This window comes from Paramormyrops kingsleyae, chromosome 25, assembly GCF_048594095.1.
Source record: "Paramormyrops kingsleyae isolate MSU_618 chromosome 25, PKINGS_0.4, whole genome shotgun sequence".
NCBI classification, from domain to species: domain Eukaryota; kingdom Metazoa; phylum Chordata; class Actinopteri; order Osteoglossiformes; family Mormyridae; genus Paramormyrops; species Paramormyrops kingsleyae.
The window spans coordinates 15494788-15511236 of record NC_132821.1 but is presented as its reverse complement, the minus strand read 5'-3'; the positions used below and the strand labels follow the sequence as shown (position 1 = coordinate 15511236).

General features: G+C 39.9%; 3 protein-coding genes across 3 annotated transcripts; 1 reads left to right on the top strand and 2 right to left on the bottom strand.

Moving 5' to 3' along the window:
• Positions 1–317: 317 nt before the first annotated feature.
• On the bottom strand, positions 318–6598 carry LOC140582770 (uncharacterized). The gene is made up of 4 exons (XM_072707081.1): positions 5912–6598; positions 5511–5552; positions 1021–3687; positions 318–347 (listed from the first exon to the last, which is right to left on the bottom strand). The coding sequence occupies exons 3-4, from the start codon at positions 3685–3687 to the stop codon at positions 318–320; spliced, it is 2697 nt and encodes an 898-aa protein (XP_072563182.1). The 5' UTR covers positions 5511–5552; positions 5912–6598.
• A 2371-nt stretch (positions 6599–8969) lies between these two features.
• Positions 8970–11281, bottom strand: LOC140583006 (uncharacterized). The gene is made up of 3 exons (XM_072707574.1): positions 10463–11281; positions 10228–10373; positions 8970–10121 (listed from the first exon to the last, which is right to left on the bottom strand). The coding sequence occupies exons 1-3, from the start codon at positions 10698–10700 to the stop codon at positions 9429–9431; spliced, it is 1077 nt and encodes a 358-aa protein (XP_072563675.1). The 5' UTR covers positions 10701–11281; the 3' UTR covers positions 8970–9428.
• Positions 11282–12513: 1232 nt separating this feature from the next.
• On the top strand, positions 12514–14797 carry LOC140583076 (uncharacterized). The gene is made up of 3 exons (XM_072707672.1): positions 12514–13295; positions 13387–13532; positions 13639–14797. The coding sequence occupies exons 1-3, from the start codon at positions 13058–13060 to the stop codon at positions 14329–14331; spliced, it is 1077 nt and encodes a 358-aa protein (XP_072563773.1). The 5' UTR covers positions 12514–13057; the 3' UTR covers positions 14332–14797.
• The last annotated feature ends 1652 nt before the right edge of the window (positions 14798–16449 follow it).

Genomic DNA, 16449 nt, shown 5'->3' with positions numbered 1-16449 from the left:
AGTTTCATCCATCTCCTCATCCTCCATGTTATTTTCATTACGCTCTTCATCTGCATGTATGTCACTTACATCACCAGGCACTTCAGTTTTCTGCAGGGGATTAATCCAGTCATCATTGAACTGCACATTGCTATAAAATTTGTTATTCTCTGTAAGATACACCAAAGCCTTCTTTATTTTTTCTGGATGCACAAATTCATATTTGTAATGCCCTTTGTAAGTTAACTTCCGCTTCAACTTCACACGGATCATAAGGTCATCATTATTCACTCTTGGTAAAGATTCAGCTACATTCGAAATGCTTGACGGGACACAAGTCACAGGACCATGAACACCATTTTGTCCACCTTTTGGCAAAGACACAATTCTCATAAAAGGAATATGAATACCAATCAGATGTTGTTCCAGAGTATTTAGACACTGCAACTCAGGAGGAACTGGGTCTAGAGCTAGACAGTTTCCAACGCTCTCTGCTGGCATTTTCCCATCAAGAATCTTTCTATGACATGTGTGACAAATCCATAATGAACCTGTAGGGCCCAACAGACTGCTACAATCATCAGAACAAGTATCTATACATTTGTGTAAGTATGTGTCAGTTATGCACTGCATTGCCAGTAATGCAACTCCTTGTGATTTTTTTAGGTATTCATCTTTTCTGCATATCACAACTTGGTATTTAAACAACATTCGATGACAAACTGAGCAAATGTATACAGGGCCTGTATTTATTTTCTCTCCAAATTGTTCGATCACATACGCAATATCTGTTCTTTTATCCTTCTGCTTAGTTCGTTTCTCAACATTTCTCTTTTTTACTGCAGTAGCAAAATCGCTGTTTGTTTTGTATTTATCAACACTTAACTGCTTCGCACGTTGCTGGTGTTCAATGTCTGTGGCATATTTACTTACACTTGACTGCTTCGCACGTTGCTGGTGTTCAATGTCTGTGGCATATTTACTTACACTTGACTGCTTCGCACGTTGCTGGTGTTCAATGTCTGTGGCATATTTACTTACACTTGACTGCTTCACACGTTGCTGGTGTTCAACATTTGTGGCATATTTCCTAACACTTGACTGCTTCACACATTGCTGGTGTTCAACATTTGTGGCATATTTCCTAACACTCGACTGCTTCACACGTTGCTGGTGTTCAACGTCTGTCGCATACTTGCTCACACTCAACTGCTTTACACGTTGCTGGTGTCTATCATCTGTTGCATATTTGCTCACACTTGACTGCTGTACATATTTGCGGTGCCCCATATCTGTTGCATACTTACTTATACTTGACTGTTTAACATGTTCTCTGTACACTTCATCCTCACGGTAGCGCTTTATGCTTCTCTCAAGTTGTTCCTCCTTGTACACCATACTTACTTCATACCGTCTTTTTTCTCGTTCAAGTTTTCGTCGACTTGATGCCATTTCAGATGGTGTGTTATCGATTTCAGAGCATTGTGTTGCACAACCCTCAGTGTCATGCCCTTTCACACAAATTACAACCTCATAATGTGACTCATTACAATGTTTCAGGTATATACCTCTCTGATCAGAACCAATACATGTGGAGTACTTCAACCATTTGTTGTCAGAGTATGTGAAAATATCCACACCAAGCAGATCAGCGGCAGCTTGAATCTCTACCTCAGATGCCCAAGTACCAACATATTTCATCCGTGATGCAGTGACATACTCAGTGACAGAAGAGTGACCATCTCTAAGACAAGCAACATACCTGGATTCATTTCTTAGTATGTGAGCAACAATAGCACACCTAATTTTCCTGTGTTCTTTCTCATTTCCAGTAATAGCAAAAGCCAGAGATCTGAAAAAGCAGTTGCCATCACCAGTGATTGGCACCATTCTGCAAGGATCACCCATTGGAAACTCTGCATCCATGTTTACATGGCCATGATCAATGTACACCACACCAAGCTTACAGGAAAGCCTTCTTTGCTGCTGGATTGTCAAAGGACTGAACAGAAACTGCTCACTGCGTAGCTCACTGATAAAAACTACATCACCTTCATTGTTCACACGGACATCAACCTCAGGGTCTGTACCATGTGTCACATTTGGCCTTACCACACCATATTGGCTGTCTGACATTCTGGCAAACTGCTGGACTCTGGTCACTGAGGAGTTGTCGTCTGGATGGTCTGATATGTTGGTACGCTGGTTGACACTGGTGACTGAGGACTTACCGTCTGGATGGCCTGACATGCTGGTAAGCTGGTTGACGCTGGTGGCTGGGCAGTTGCCATCTGGATGCTGGTGCAGGATGCTTCGACTAGTCACACTCACAGCTGTAATCTCAAACTGTTCCCCTGTTGCATCTAAAGATAGTCCTAGGGTATCCACATGGTCTAGCAAAGAATCTATGGTAGAGTGGCACACCAATATACTTCTGCCTGATGCGTCGCTTGCTCCATCTCCTCGTCGGGAATGGGAGTCGATCACCACATACCATGACCCTTGCTTAATGATGGCACATGTATTTACTTTAAGAGTAAAAAGACACGCATCATACTGTGAGAATACTCTTCTTACCGCTGCATCAGCTGACATGAAAATGTCACCCATATCTCCATATTCACTGACACCAAACAAGCCAACAAACATGTCATCATGGTAGTTTATTTCATATTTATCACCATTCAATGTGTACTCTGTTGGTAGATCTCTAACTAACAGATACCCAGAAGCATCTCCAATTCTCCTAGCATCTCTGATGGTAGTGTAGAGGTCATCTCCTTTCAGCAGCACTTGATCAATGTCTGTGACTGACCAGGTTAAAACATTCTTTACCTTACACGTTACTATAGCAATCAAACTATTAGCAACACATTGCTTGTTACTGTTGACTCCAAATCGTGGGTGTCCTTGATGGAATGAGCCTCTCACTGCACGTGCCTGAGGAAAATGAGGAGATACACAGATAGTTACAGGGTTCACATGCTGTTGTTGATCCACGGTTGGGTAATAGTTTGGCACTGCCAGGGTATTTCTCAGTTCAAGTTCACTTTCAAGTTCTGTTTCAAGTTCTGTTTCAAGTTTTGTTTCAAGTTTTGTTTCAAGTTCGCATGCTGGTTCACATTCTGGTTCACTTTTGGGGTCAGTCCACTTTGCAGCCTTTCTTTTATGAGGGGGCTGCAGTACCTCGTCCGTCCTTGCCTTATCTTTATCAAGAAAAGGCATACAGAACTCGTCGACGGTCCTACAAATGGCACCCAGGGCGGGAACCCGGTGGTCATGGCTCGTCGGAAAAGTCACAGTCATCGCCGTTTTGGTATTCCGAGAGGGGGGGAACGGGTTAACCCCGTCATCAGTCATAGCCATGACGGACACAGGCCGCTGCTGTGCGGCCTGCTCAGGTTGTTGGTCGTGGCTCGTCAGGAAAGTCACAGTCATCGCCGTTTTGGTATTCCGAGAGGGGGGAAACGGGTTAACCCCGTCATCAGTCATAGCCACGACATGGACGGCAGCAGCAGCGGGGTCAGTCCGTTGGTTGTGGCTCGTCCGATTAGTCACAGTCATCGCCGTTTTGGTATTCCGAGAGGGGGGAAACGGGTTAACCCCGTCATCAGTCATAGCCACATCAAAACTATCAGGAGCTCGCTGCCGGTCCAACAGCCTCTTCTTCGCTGCTGCGGAACGCCGGGAAGCCTTTGTGCGAGGCATCTGCAGATGAACGGGGGGGGGGGGGGAGAAGCACACCTGCTTGCAACTGTACTTTGCACTGATGTTGTCACAAAGCCATCAAATGTGTATACATAGTGCACATCAATCAGGAGCAGTTCCACTAACAGCTTTCTCACCACTTACAGTAAGTCAGTGATGCAGCTGACTCAGCAACTGTCTGGAAGTTACACAACCTACAAACTGAATTTTAACCATTACACTCATTATCCTAAAATAAATATGCCTCATGACTTATGTTTTTTTTTTAATCAGACAAAACACTTACCTGTCACATCTGCATTACACACAAAAGTTTCACCTCAACACTAACTGACCCACGTTTGTGATATGTACACTGTGTGCAGAATTAGGCATGTACTTTATTTGTATCTTGTCGACCAATGTTTTCAGTCCAGATGAACCTAAAACAGAATGTTTAAAAATGGCAAAATGTTTGGTTTTTGATCTGAGTACTTTGTTTTGATAACAGGAAAACATACTTTCCTATGCAGAATGAAGCATGTTTATGATTACTGAAATGGGCCAGAAAAGCACCTTGCAGACAGAAGAAAATCAAAATATTAAAGTGCCAGTCGAAATAACCAAACCTGCTAAACATTCAAAACATAATTATTGTACAATTGATTGTTTTGTGGGCAACACACAAAGAGGATGGAAGCAGCATATAGCGAGGCAACAAAATAACTGCCAAAGTTATGTGTTCAATTAAAAAGAAGACTTTAGAATCAAATGCCACCACTTTTAACAACTGCAATCTGAACGCTCTGGAAGCACTTTGTAGTGTGTTACATGAAATCACTAGGATCAGAATTGCTGTAATATAAGCTCTACGCAATAAAGGTATGCAAGCTAAAAAGTCAAGAATGCACACAGACATGTCAAGAATGATTTTATAAAGGTTTTGTGAAAAAAATCAGATGAGGTGAGAGTGACTCTTGTAGCAGATGGATAGGTCCATGGATGGTCATCTTCTTCGAGCACCCACAGGGCAGTGGAGAAGTGATGGTGTGGGCTGCAGTTATCAGTGATGAACTTGTTGGCTCTTTCAGACTTCCAGGTGGTATAAAATTAACTACTGCCAATTTCTAGAGGAAATTTCAGCAGCTTTCAAAAATGTTATGACATGCATGCAGAACACTGCCCCTTCCTATGATATTCATGCACAACAGTGCCTGTCTCCTTGATATGCATGCAAGACAGTGCCCCTTCCCATGCATCAAAGTATTCCATAGATTAGACAAAAAAGGTCACTGACTTATGACCAGGCTGTCATCATCGCCTGACTCAACGCCCATTAAGAGCTACACAGCCCGAGTGAAGTATGAGATTTACCAAGCAAGCAGGACACTTCTCAGATCAGCATCTGGGACACGGTCCTAGCTGACGTGGCTAATATAAGACAGGATCAAAACAAAGACTTCGGTGGTTCAATGGCAAACAGGCTGATGATGGTCATTCAGAATAAAGGTGACGATACAGGACAATAAACTTGGTGACGTTCGTTGTTCCTTATATAGACTTCAGACAATTTCATTATTATTTCTGTTGATAGTTAAGTGAAAAAAATCCACTTAGTTTCTGATTGCTTGATAATTGTGCCCACAGAAGTGCTTTTCTTTTATTTTCCTTTGTGAAACTATAATGTAACATTTTCTCTAAGTACATTTACTTAGAGCAAAAGAAAAACTTCAGAATGTATAATTCTGCCCAACTGTTGGCAAGAAATATCTCCGGAAATATTACTTGCCTAATTCTGCACACAGTGTATGTCAGTGTATGTTGTCTAAGTACACAAAGCATACCGTATATCACTTTCTCCTCAAGGGTGGCAGTCCAGCACAACTCTGCAGAGAAAAGTGACACACAAGTTTCATTTCATAAACATTTGCCAACAGTCACCTTCATTGAAAACACCATGTAAAGTTGATATACCTTTCAATGTTATTCAACTTAAGAAAACCTCAAACACGATTGCTGATAGACATCACCCTAAAAATATTTACTTTTGATTCCTGTGATATCACAGCCCTTCAGTCTACAAAGACAACATGCATCAGTTAATGATTGACAGGTGCATTTGTACATACATTTCATTAGTATATGCAGCTGCATGATAAACTTCCCATAAACGTACAGACAGATTTTGCACTGTACCATTCTTAGTAGTGCAATGGCACAAAGACAATACTACATATATTCTTACCTCTTGCAACGCGAGCAGCAAAATCTAAAACACAAGCCTTGCTATAGCGGAGACCTGGAAGCGGTCACGTACGGCAGACAATCAGAACCGTAAAAACAAGTCCCCCTTTCGGCGAATGTCTACTGAGCGTAAAGAAAATGTCTGCCGCGAAAACAAAATGTCCGCCACAGAAAGGCGTCTTCGCCGCTATGCCGAATTAATGCTTTACCAGCTTATCCTTTTATAAAGTTAGTTGTTTAATCTAAATTAATATTCCACAGACTTAACTCTTAAAGCATATAGCAGCAAACCTTTAACATACAACTAAAAACACCTTCGGCTGACAATCACTTGTTGTAAACAATAACTACTAATCGAATTTTAATAACACAGAAGGATTTCAAACATCGCCAGGCTGTTTCAGAATACTTCGTTTTTGCTTAACTCGATAACATGTGTTATTGTAGGGAGTCCGGGCTAAATGTTAGTAGTTTCGGTTGCAAACCTACAATCGATTTGTACGACAGACACGCGTATTTAATAAATGCTTCCCAGCGATTATTAATTGCTTTTATAAAACCAAGACCGAACTGAGAATACTAAAAAAAAACCTTAGCACATCTTAAACCATCTAAAAACAGAAAACAGCAAATCGTCAACAAACAACAATTTAAACAACAATTAAAAAGATGTGTCGTCAGACAATATTACATATATTCTTACCTCTTGCAACGCTAGCAGCAAAATCAAAAAGACAAGCCTTGCTATGGCGGGGGGAAGCGGTCACGTACGGCAGCCAATCAGAACCCTAAAAACACATCCCCCTGTCGGCGAATGTCTATACTGAGCTTAAACAAAATGTCCGCCTCAGAAAGGCGTCTTCGCCGCTATGCCGAATTAATGCTTAACCAGCTTATCCCTTTATGAAGTTAGTTTAGTCTAAATTAATAAATTCCACAGACTTAGCTCTTAAAGCATATAGCAGCAAACCTTTAACATACAACTAAAAACACCTTCGGCTGACAAAGAGCATATGATAACCCAATTAAAAAAGTAATAAAGTACAAATCCGACACTGACCAAAAAGCAATCATTTGCGTGCCGTTTGCGGTAAATTCCTTGTTGTAAACAATAACTACTAATCGAATTTTAATAACACAGAAGGATTTCAAACATCGCCTGGCTGTTTCAGAATGCTTCGTTTTTGCTTAACCCGATAACATGTCTTATTGTAGGCAGTCCGGGCTAAATGTTAGTAAACGAAAATAAAGTTTATTTATTTAAAACTGAGGTACGCCTATCTAAAATCCAACAACAAGCAATCCAGCGAAAGAGGAAATGCTGCTTTCTGAAACTGACCGCAGCCGTTCGTAAAACTATTTATATTCATGGCTATATTTCACTGTTTGCCCGCTTTTTAGTCTTCACCGAGTAGGCCTATAGTCAATTAAACCGCAGATAATACCTAAGTAATAACAGGCGCTCTAAAACTACTAAAACGTTAAAACTGGACTGCATTATGCGTCTAGTTTCGGTCGCAAACCTACAATCGATTTGTACGACAGACACGCGTATTTAATAAATGCTTCCCAGCGATTATTAATTGCTTTTATAAAACAAAGACCGAACTGAGAATGATACTAAAAAAAACCTTAGCACAACTTAAACCATCTAAAAACAGAAAACAGCAAGTCGTCAACAAACTACAATTAAAAAGATGTGTCGTCAGACAATATTACATAGCCTATATTCTTACCTCTTGCAACGCGACCAGCAAAATCAAAAAGACAAGCCTTGCTATGGCGGGGGAATGTGGTCACGTACGGCAGCCAATCAGAACCGTAAAAACACGTCCCCCTGTCGGCGAATGTCTACTGAGCTTAAACAAGAGAAAGGCGTCTTCGCCTATGCCCAATTAATGCTTAACCAGTTTATCCCTTTATGAAGTTAGTTTAGTCTAAATTAATAAATTCCACAGACTTAGCTCTTAAAGCATATAGCAGCAAACCTTTAACATACAACTAAAAACACCTTCGGCTGACAAAGAGCATATGATAACCCAATTAAAAAAGTAATAAAGTACAACTCCGACACTGACCAAAAAGCAATCATTTGCGTGCCGTTTGCGGTAAATCCCTTGTTGTAAACAATAACTACTAATCGAATTTTAATAACACAGAAGGATTCAAAACATCAAGATTTCAAACATCGCCTGGCTGTTTCAGAATGCTTCGTTTTTGCTTAACCCGATAACATGTCTTATTGTAGGCAGTCCGGGCTAAATGTTAGTAAACGAAAATAAAGTTTATTTATTTAAAACTGAGGTACGCCTATCTAAAACATTAAAACTGGACTGCATTATGCGTTTAGTTTCGGTCGCAAACCTACAATCGATTTGTACGACAGACACGCGTATTTAATAAACGCTTCCCAGCGATTATTAATTGCTTTTGTAAAACCAAGACTGAACTGAGAATGATACTAAAGAAACCTTAGCACAACTTAAACCATCTAAAAACAGAAAACACCAAATCGTAAACAAACTACAGTTAAAAAGATCTGCCGTCAGACAATATTACAAATACACTTACCTCTTGCAACGCCAGCAGCAAAATCTAAAATACAAGCCTTGTATAGCGGACACCTGGAAGCGGTCACGTACAGTACGGCAGCCAATTAGAACCGTAAAAACACGTCCCCCTGTCGGCGAATGTGTGTCAATATGTTGTAATTACATATTCTAAACTACAAACATTTTCTGATATATTAGACTGTGAAACTAACATATTTGGCAAGCTTGTAATAAGTGTAGTCTAACAAAATACAATTAAGCAAATCGCCTGCACTGTTCATTAGCTCAGAAAATGCGGGCTTTGACACAATTTAATGTTATGAAAATGAGCTATACAAATGAACAGTATATTTTCATGAGAGGTCGATTTGGCTACATACAGTATGTATATGCTCTCCTCTCAATAAATAGAACATTTTAAATCATAATGAAGTTCACAAACAAACATTCCCATAGTACGATTTGCCTTTAAACCCAAACAACTTCAAAAACATGAAACATTCACAGTCAATTTGACGTGGTTTTACTTTATAACACATAAAACACAAACCAAAATACAACCGAATTCGCCCTTCTCATGTAATACAAACTGTCATGTCACAAACAAATAGGTCAAACAAGAAGTAATGTACAGTACAATTAGTAGTCCCATACTACTGCCATTTACACAAACTTTATACAAAAAACTTCAAAACTTCACGCTCACAGCAACAGTAATGTACAGTACAAGTAGCCCTATACACCTGCTATTTACACAAACTTTATACAAAAAACTTCAAAACGTCACGCTCACAGCAACAGTAATGTACAGTACAAGTAGTCATATACTACTGCTATTTACACAAACTTTATACAAAAAACATCAAAACTTCACGCTCAGACTGTCAGAGCAACACAACAAACATATTAAACTAAAAACAGATCACGCTAATACAAAACAAACTACTCCGGCGAGTCATCACATCTCTAGCTAGACGAAGGGACTGCGCTATCTGCAATGTCTACAATAGAAGAAACGTTGCATTCGTCGTCAAAAGAGAACTGAAGGCATTCCTCAAAAAGAAGATGCTCTTCAATAGCTTCCTCTTTGTCCATTAATGATGTTATATTCCGTCGTTTTAAATAGTCCACCAGAGTACAGTGTCCGACAGTCAATGTATAATCTGCGCCGTCATCATTTTTCACTTTTAAAGTTCCGCGTAATACTTTTGAAAATGCCCCCGATTTCTGCAGCATCCTGCAGCTCTGGCATCGTGCAAACCTGCTCTGGCTGTCCCAAGTATCCTGCCGGCTTCCACACAGGGCACACTTCAGGCTTGCCTTAATCTCAGCTCCACATATGGAAGCCTTCACCGTCACAACCGATTCCTCTTCTTGTACAGCGTCCGCGTCTCCCACATCCAAATCGCAGATCTTCTCAATCATGCTCTCTACGGTTGTTGTTAGTTCCACTTTCCCTTCAAAAACTCTAGTCGAAAGCTCCGTAAAGACGTAAGATGAGTCAACCTCCACGTCATGGATCAGTCTCTCCCAAACGCAAAGACTCATCTGGGCAGTTCCATCAAAGACTGTGAATCTCTTCACCTCTTTGTCGCTGCCTCTAATGCTTACAGTTTTCTGCAATGACGCTGCCACGACCTTGGCTTTCACCAAAGGCACCTATAGGAATGAACACCAGTCATTACTTTTCTAAACTTCTCATCCAGAAATAGCGAAATTTTACAAAAGGTGTACATTGTCATTGCAAACTTATTCTTAAACGCACCTTCTTGCCTGCCGGCAGAGCTGTGACATCAACCAGTGTCTGCCTAACGGGTGCTGCAGGTTTCCGAAAAGGAAACGTCACCTTCGTTACAGACAGCTCGGTCAACTGGTTCCCCATCACGTCGAAGTCAGACGTGCCTTTAAAACCTACCAAAAAAAAAAAACCCAACAGACATTAATACATACTCAGTAACAACCATGTCCTGGAAAACTGTGCTCTGTAAAGCAATACTTACTCAAAGCCTTTCTGACATGTGTCAGGCGTATTGCCGTGCCATTATCTGAAGCTTGGCTGAACAGCGCACGCTTTCTCGGACTGAAGATGGTCACATCGTGAAATTCTTCACGTCCAGTCTGTAGTACAGCATTAAAAAAACCTCTGTTTTTAGTGGTGAATTTTAATGCTGAGATAGAGTGGATATAGCCACTGACTACGTCTGTGTCCATCCTCATTTTCTTCGCTGGAGTCTCCATGTCGAAAAAGCAATTAGAAAAACATGCAAAACACCCCAATATATATACTGCTGGGACATGCCATTAACCTCCCCTTATTACACGACTCTCTGGAATGCTTGATTCTGATTGGTCAGGTGAGACATTTGCAGGTTTGTTCTTTTCAAATAATAACCGCTCTTTTCAAATAATAACCGCTCCAAAGTAATAACGCATAGCCGCTACTACTTGTATGTTTAAAATGTTAGTCACATCGTACTATATCGTTTCGCCGAAAGATAAAAATGTTAATTTAAAACAAATATGCCAAGAAAATGTTTCAAATTCATATTCATATATTGTCTCGTGTAGAGTTAATGTTGTCTACACTGACTATAATTTATGTTTTTGTATTTGGGTACATATGTTTGTTCCTTATTTTATTTTTCCTTATTTATATAATTCTCTATGTCCGACATGGGGACTGCACCTAATTTAGTTGTACTTGTTACAATGACAATAAAGTTATTCTGATATTCATGTCCAGTTTTTTTCCTTATGTGGCAAGTAGCCGTGTAATAAACTGGATAATGTACAGGCAGCCGGTAATTATCGCGAAATAAGCCCCGACAGTGTGATACAAGAAGCGGAGAGTCTTGTATCATACTGAAGGGGCTTATTTCGCGATAACTACCGGCTGCCTGTACATTATCCCGCTTATTACACGACTCTCTGGAATGCTTGATTCTGATTGGTCAGTTGAGACATTTGCAGGTTCGTTCTTTTCAAATAATAACCGCTCTTTTCAAATAATAACCGCTCCAAAGTAATAATGCATAGCCGCTACTACTTGTATGTTTAAAATGTTAGTCACGTCGTACTATATCGTTTCGCGGAAAGATAAAAATGTTAATTTAAAACAAATATGCCAAGAAAATGTTTCAAATTCATATTCATATATTGTCTCGTGTAGAGTTAATGTTGTCTACACTGACTATAATTTATGTTTTTGTATTTGGGTACATATGTTTGTTCCTTATTTTATTTTTCCTTATTTATATAATTTTCTATGTCCGACATGGGGACTGCACCTAATTTCATTGTACTTGTCACAATGACAATAAAGTTATTCTGATATTCATGTCCAGTTTTTTTCCTTATGTGGCAAGTAGCCGTGTAATAAACTGGATAATGTACAGGCAGCCGGTAGTTATCGCGAAATAAGCCCCGACAGTGTGATCAGGACCCGACGCCAATGTTTCAAATTCATATTCATGTCCAGTTTTTTTCCTTATGTGGCAAGTAGCCGTGTAAGTAAGGGATAATGTACAGGCAGCCGGTAGTTATCGCGAAATAAGCCCCTTCAGTGTGATACAAGACCCTCCGCTTCTTGTATCACACTGAAGGGGCTTATTTCGCGATAATTAGTACAACGTGACTAACATTTTAAACATACAAGTAGTAGCGGCTAGGGGTTATTACTTTGGAGCGGTTATTATTTGAAAAGAGCGGTTATTATTTGAAAAGAACGAACCTGCAAATGTCTCAACTGACCAATCAGAATCAAGCATTCCAGAGAGTCGTGTAATAAGCGGGATAATGTACAGGCAGCCGGTAGTTATCGCGAAATAAGCCCCGACCGTGTGATCAGGACCCGACGCCAATGTTTCAAATTCATATTCATGTCCAGTTTTTTTCCTTATGTGGCAAGTAGCCGTGTAAGTAAGGGATAATGTACAGGCAGCCAGTAATTATCGCGAAATAAGCCCCTTCAGTGTGATACAAGACTCTCCGCTTCTTGTATCACACTGTCGGGGCTTATTTCGCGATAATTACCGGCTGCCTGTACATTATCCAGTTTATTACATGGCTACTTGCCACATAAGGAAAAAAACTGGACATGAATATCAGAATAACTTTATTGTCATTGTAACAAGTACAACTAAATTAGGTGCAGTCCCCATGTCGGACATAGAGAATTATATAAATAAGGAAAAATAAAATAAGGAACAAACATATGTACCCAAATACAAAAACATAAATTATAGTCAGTGTAGACAACATTAACTCTACACGAGACAATATATGAATATGAATTTGAAACATTTTCTTGGCATATTTGTTTTAAATTAACATTTTTATCTTTCGGCGAAACGATATAGTACGACGTGACTAACATTTTAAACATACAAGTAGTAGCGGCTATGCGTTATTACTTTGGAGCGGTTATTATTTGAAAAGAGCGGTTATTATTTGAAAAGAACAAACCTGCAAATGTCTCACCTGACCAATCAGAATCAAGCATTCCAGAGAGTCGTGTAATAAGGGGAGGTTAATGGCATGTCCCAGCAGTATATATATTGGGGTGTTTTGCATGTTTTTCTAATTGCTTTTTCGACATGGAGACTCCAGCGAAGAAAATGAGGATGGACACAGACGTAGTCAGTGGCTATATCCACTCTATCTCAGCATTAAAATTCACCACTAAAAACAGAGGTTTTTTTAATGCTGTACTACAGACTGGACGTGAAGAATTTCACGATGTGACCATCTTCAGTCCGAGAAAGCGTGCGCTGTTCAGCCAAGCTTCAGATAATGGCACGGCAATACGCCTGACACATGTCAGAAAGGCTTTGAGTAAGTATTGCTTTACAGAGCACAGTTTTCCAGGACATGGTTGTTACTGAGTATGTATTAATGTCTGTTGGTTTTTTTTTTTTTTTGGTAGGTTTTAAAGGCACGTCTGACTTCGACGTGATGGGGAACCAGTTGACCGAGCTGTCTGTAACGAAGGTGACGTTTCCTTTTCGGAAACCTGCAGCACCCGTTAGGCAGACACTGGTTGATGTCACAGCTCTGCCGGCAGGCAAGAAGGTGCGTTTAAGAATAAGTTTGCAATGACAATGTACACCTTTTGTAAAATTTCGCTATTTCTGGATGAGAAGTTTAGAAAAGTAATGACTGGTGTTCATTCCTATAGGTGCCTTTGGTGAAAGCCAAGGTCGTGGCAGCGTCATTGCAGAAAACTGTAAGCATTAGAGGCAGCGACAAAGAGGTGAAGAGATTCACAGTCTTTGATGGAACTGCCCAGATGAGTCTTTGCGTTTGGGAGAGACTGATCCATGACGTGGAGGTTGACTCATCTTACGTCTTTACGGAGCTTTCGACTAGAGTTTTTGAAGGGAAAGTGGAACTAACAACAACCGTAGAGAGCATGATTGAGAAGATCTGCGATTTGGATGTGGGAGACGCGGACGCTGTACAAGAAGAGGAATCGGTTGTGACGGTGAAGGCTTCCATATGTGGAGCTGAGATTAAGGCAAGCCTGAAGTGTGCCCTGTGTGGAAGCCGGCAGGATACTTGGGACAGCCAGAGCAGGTTTGCACGATGCCAGAGCTGCAGGATGCTGCAGAAATCGGGGGCATTTTCAAAAGTATTACGCGGAACTTTAAAAGTGAAAAATGATGACGGCGCAGATTATACATTGACTGTCGGACACTGTACTCTGGTGGACTATTTAAAACGACGGAATATAACATCATTAATGGACAAAGAGGAAGCTATTGAAGAGCATCTTCTTTTTGAGGAATGCCTTCAGTTCTCTTTTGACGACGAATGCAACGTTTCTTCTATTGTAGACATTGCAGATAGCGCAGTCCCTTCGTCTAGCTAGAGATGTGATGACTCGCCGGAGTAGTTTGTTTTGTATTAGCGTGTTCTGTTTTTAGTTTAATATGTTTGTTGTGTTGCTCTGACAGTCTGAGCGTGAAGTTTTGAGGTTTTTTGTATAAAGTTTGTGTAAATAGCAGTAGTATATGACTACTTGTACTGTACATTACTGTTGCTGTGAGCGTGACGTTTTGAAGTTTTTTGTATAAAGTTTGTGTAAATAGCAGGTGTATAGGGCTACTTGTACTGTACATTACTGTTGCTGTGAGCGTGAAGTTTTGAAGTTTTTTGTATAAAGTTTGTGTAAATGGCAGTAGTATGGGACTACTAATTGTACTGTACATTACTTCTTGTTTGACCTATTTATTTGTGACATGACAGTTTGTATTACATGAGAAGGGCGAATTCGGTTGTATTTTGGTTTGTGTTTTATGTGTTATAAAGTAAAACCACGTCAAATTGACTGTGAATGTTTCATGTTTTTGAAGTTGTTTGGGTTTAAAGGCAAATCGTACTATGGGAATGTTTGTTTGTGAACTTCATTATGATTTAAAATGTTCTATTTATTGAGAGGAGAGCATATACATACTGTATGTAGCCAAATCGACCTCTCATGAAAATATACTGTTCATTTGTATAGCGCATTTTCATAACATTAAATTGTGTCAAAGCCCGCATTTTCTGAGCTAATGAACAGTGCAGGCGATTTGCTTAATTGTATTTTGTTAGACTACACTTATTACAAGCTTGCCAAATATGTTAGTTTCACAGTCTAATATATCAGAAAATGTTTGTAGTTTAGAATATGTAATTACAACATATTGACACACATTTGCCGACAGGGGGACGTGTTTTTACGGTTCTAATTGGCTGCCGTACTGTACGTGACCGCTTCCAGGTGTCCGCTATACAAGGCTTGTATTTTAGATTTTGCTGCTGGCGTTGCAAGAGGTAAGTGTATTTGTAATATTGTCTGACGGCAGATCTTTTTAACTGTAGTTTGTTTACGATTTGGTGTTTTCTGTTTTTAGATGGTTTAAGTTGTGCTAAGGTTTCTTTAGTATCATTCTCAGTTCAGTCTTGGTTTTACAAAAGCAATTAATAATCGCTGGGAAGCGTTTATTAAATACGCGTGTCTGTCGTACAAATCGATTGTAGGTTTGCGACCGAAACTAAACGCATAATGCAGTCCAGTTTTAATGTTTTAGATAGGCGTACCTCAGTTTTAAATAAATAAACTTTATTTTCGTTTACTAACATTTAGCCCGGACTGCCTACAATAAGACATGTTATCGGGTTAAGCAAAAACGAAGCATTCTGAAACAGCCAGGCGATGTTTGAAATCTTGATGTTTTGAATCCTTCTGTGTTATTAAAATTCGATTAGTAGTTATTGTTTACAACAAGGGATTTACCGCAAACGGACGCAAATGATTGCTTTTTGGTCAGTGTCGGAGTTGTACTTTATTACTTTTTTAATTGGGTTATCATATGCTCTTTGTCAGCCGAAGGTGTTTTTAGTTGTATGTTAAAGGTTTGCTGCTATATGCTTTAAGAGCTAAGTCTGTGGAATTTATTAATTTAGACTAAACTAACTTCATAAAGGGATAAGCTGGTTAAGCATTAATTCGGCATATCGGCGAAGACGCCTTTCTCTTGTTTAAGCTCAGTAGACATTCGCCGACAGGGGGATGTGTTTTTACGGTTCTGATTGGCTGCCGTACGTGACCACATTCCCCCGCCACAGCAAGGCTTGTCTTTTTGATTTTGCTGGTCGCGTTGCAAGAGGTAAGAATATATGTAATATTGTCTGACGACATATCTTTTTAATTGTAGTTTGTTGACGACTTGCTGTTTTCTGTTTTTAGATGGTTTAAGTTATGCTAAGGTTTTTTTTAGTATCATTCTCAGTTCGGTCTTTGTTTTATAAAAGCAATTAATAATCGCTGGGAAGCATTTATTAAATACGCGTGTCTGTCGTACAAATCGACTGTAGGTTTGCGACCGAAACTAGACGCATAATGCAGTCCAGTTTTAACGTTTTAGTAGTTTTAGAGCGCCTGTTATTACTTAGGTATTATCTGCGGTTTAATTGACTATAGGCCTACTCGGTGAAGACTAAA

Bases quoted from the DNA above. Each gene is read 5' to 3' on its own strand.
- LOC140582770 (XM_072707081.1), bottom strand. From the start codon at position 3,687: ATGCCTCGCACAAAGGCTTCCCGGCGTTCCGCAGCAGCGAAGAAGAGG. The intron at 348-1,020 runs GTAAGTAAATAT...CTTTGCCAAAAG, and splicing joins AACGTGTGAAGCAGTCAAGT to GTGGACAAAATGGTGTTCAT.
- LOC140583006 (XM_072707574.1), bottom strand. From the start codon at position 10,700: ATGGAGACTCCAGCGAAGAAAATGAGGATGGACACAGACGTAGTCAGT. The intron at 10,374-10,462 runs GTAAGTATTGCT...TTTTTTTGGTAG, and splicing joins ACATGTCAGAAAGGCTTTGA to GTTTTAAAGGCACGTCTGAC. The intron at 10,122-10,227 runs GTGCGTTTAAGA...TCATTCCTATAG, and splicing joins CTCTGCCGGCAGGCAAGAAG to GTGCCTTTGGTGAAAGCCAA.
- LOC140583076 (XM_072707672.1), top strand. From the start codon at position 13,058: ATGGAGACTCCAGCGAAGAAAATGAGGATGGACACAGACGTAGTCAGT. The intron at 13,296-13,386 runs GTAAGTATTGCT...TTTTTTTGGTAG, and splicing joins ACATGTCAGAAAGGCTTTGA to GTTTTAAAGGCACGTCTGAC. The intron at 13,533-13,638 runs GTGCGTTTAAGA...TCATTCCTATAG, and splicing joins CTCTGCCGGCAGGCAAGAAG to GTGCCTTTGGTGAAAGCCAA.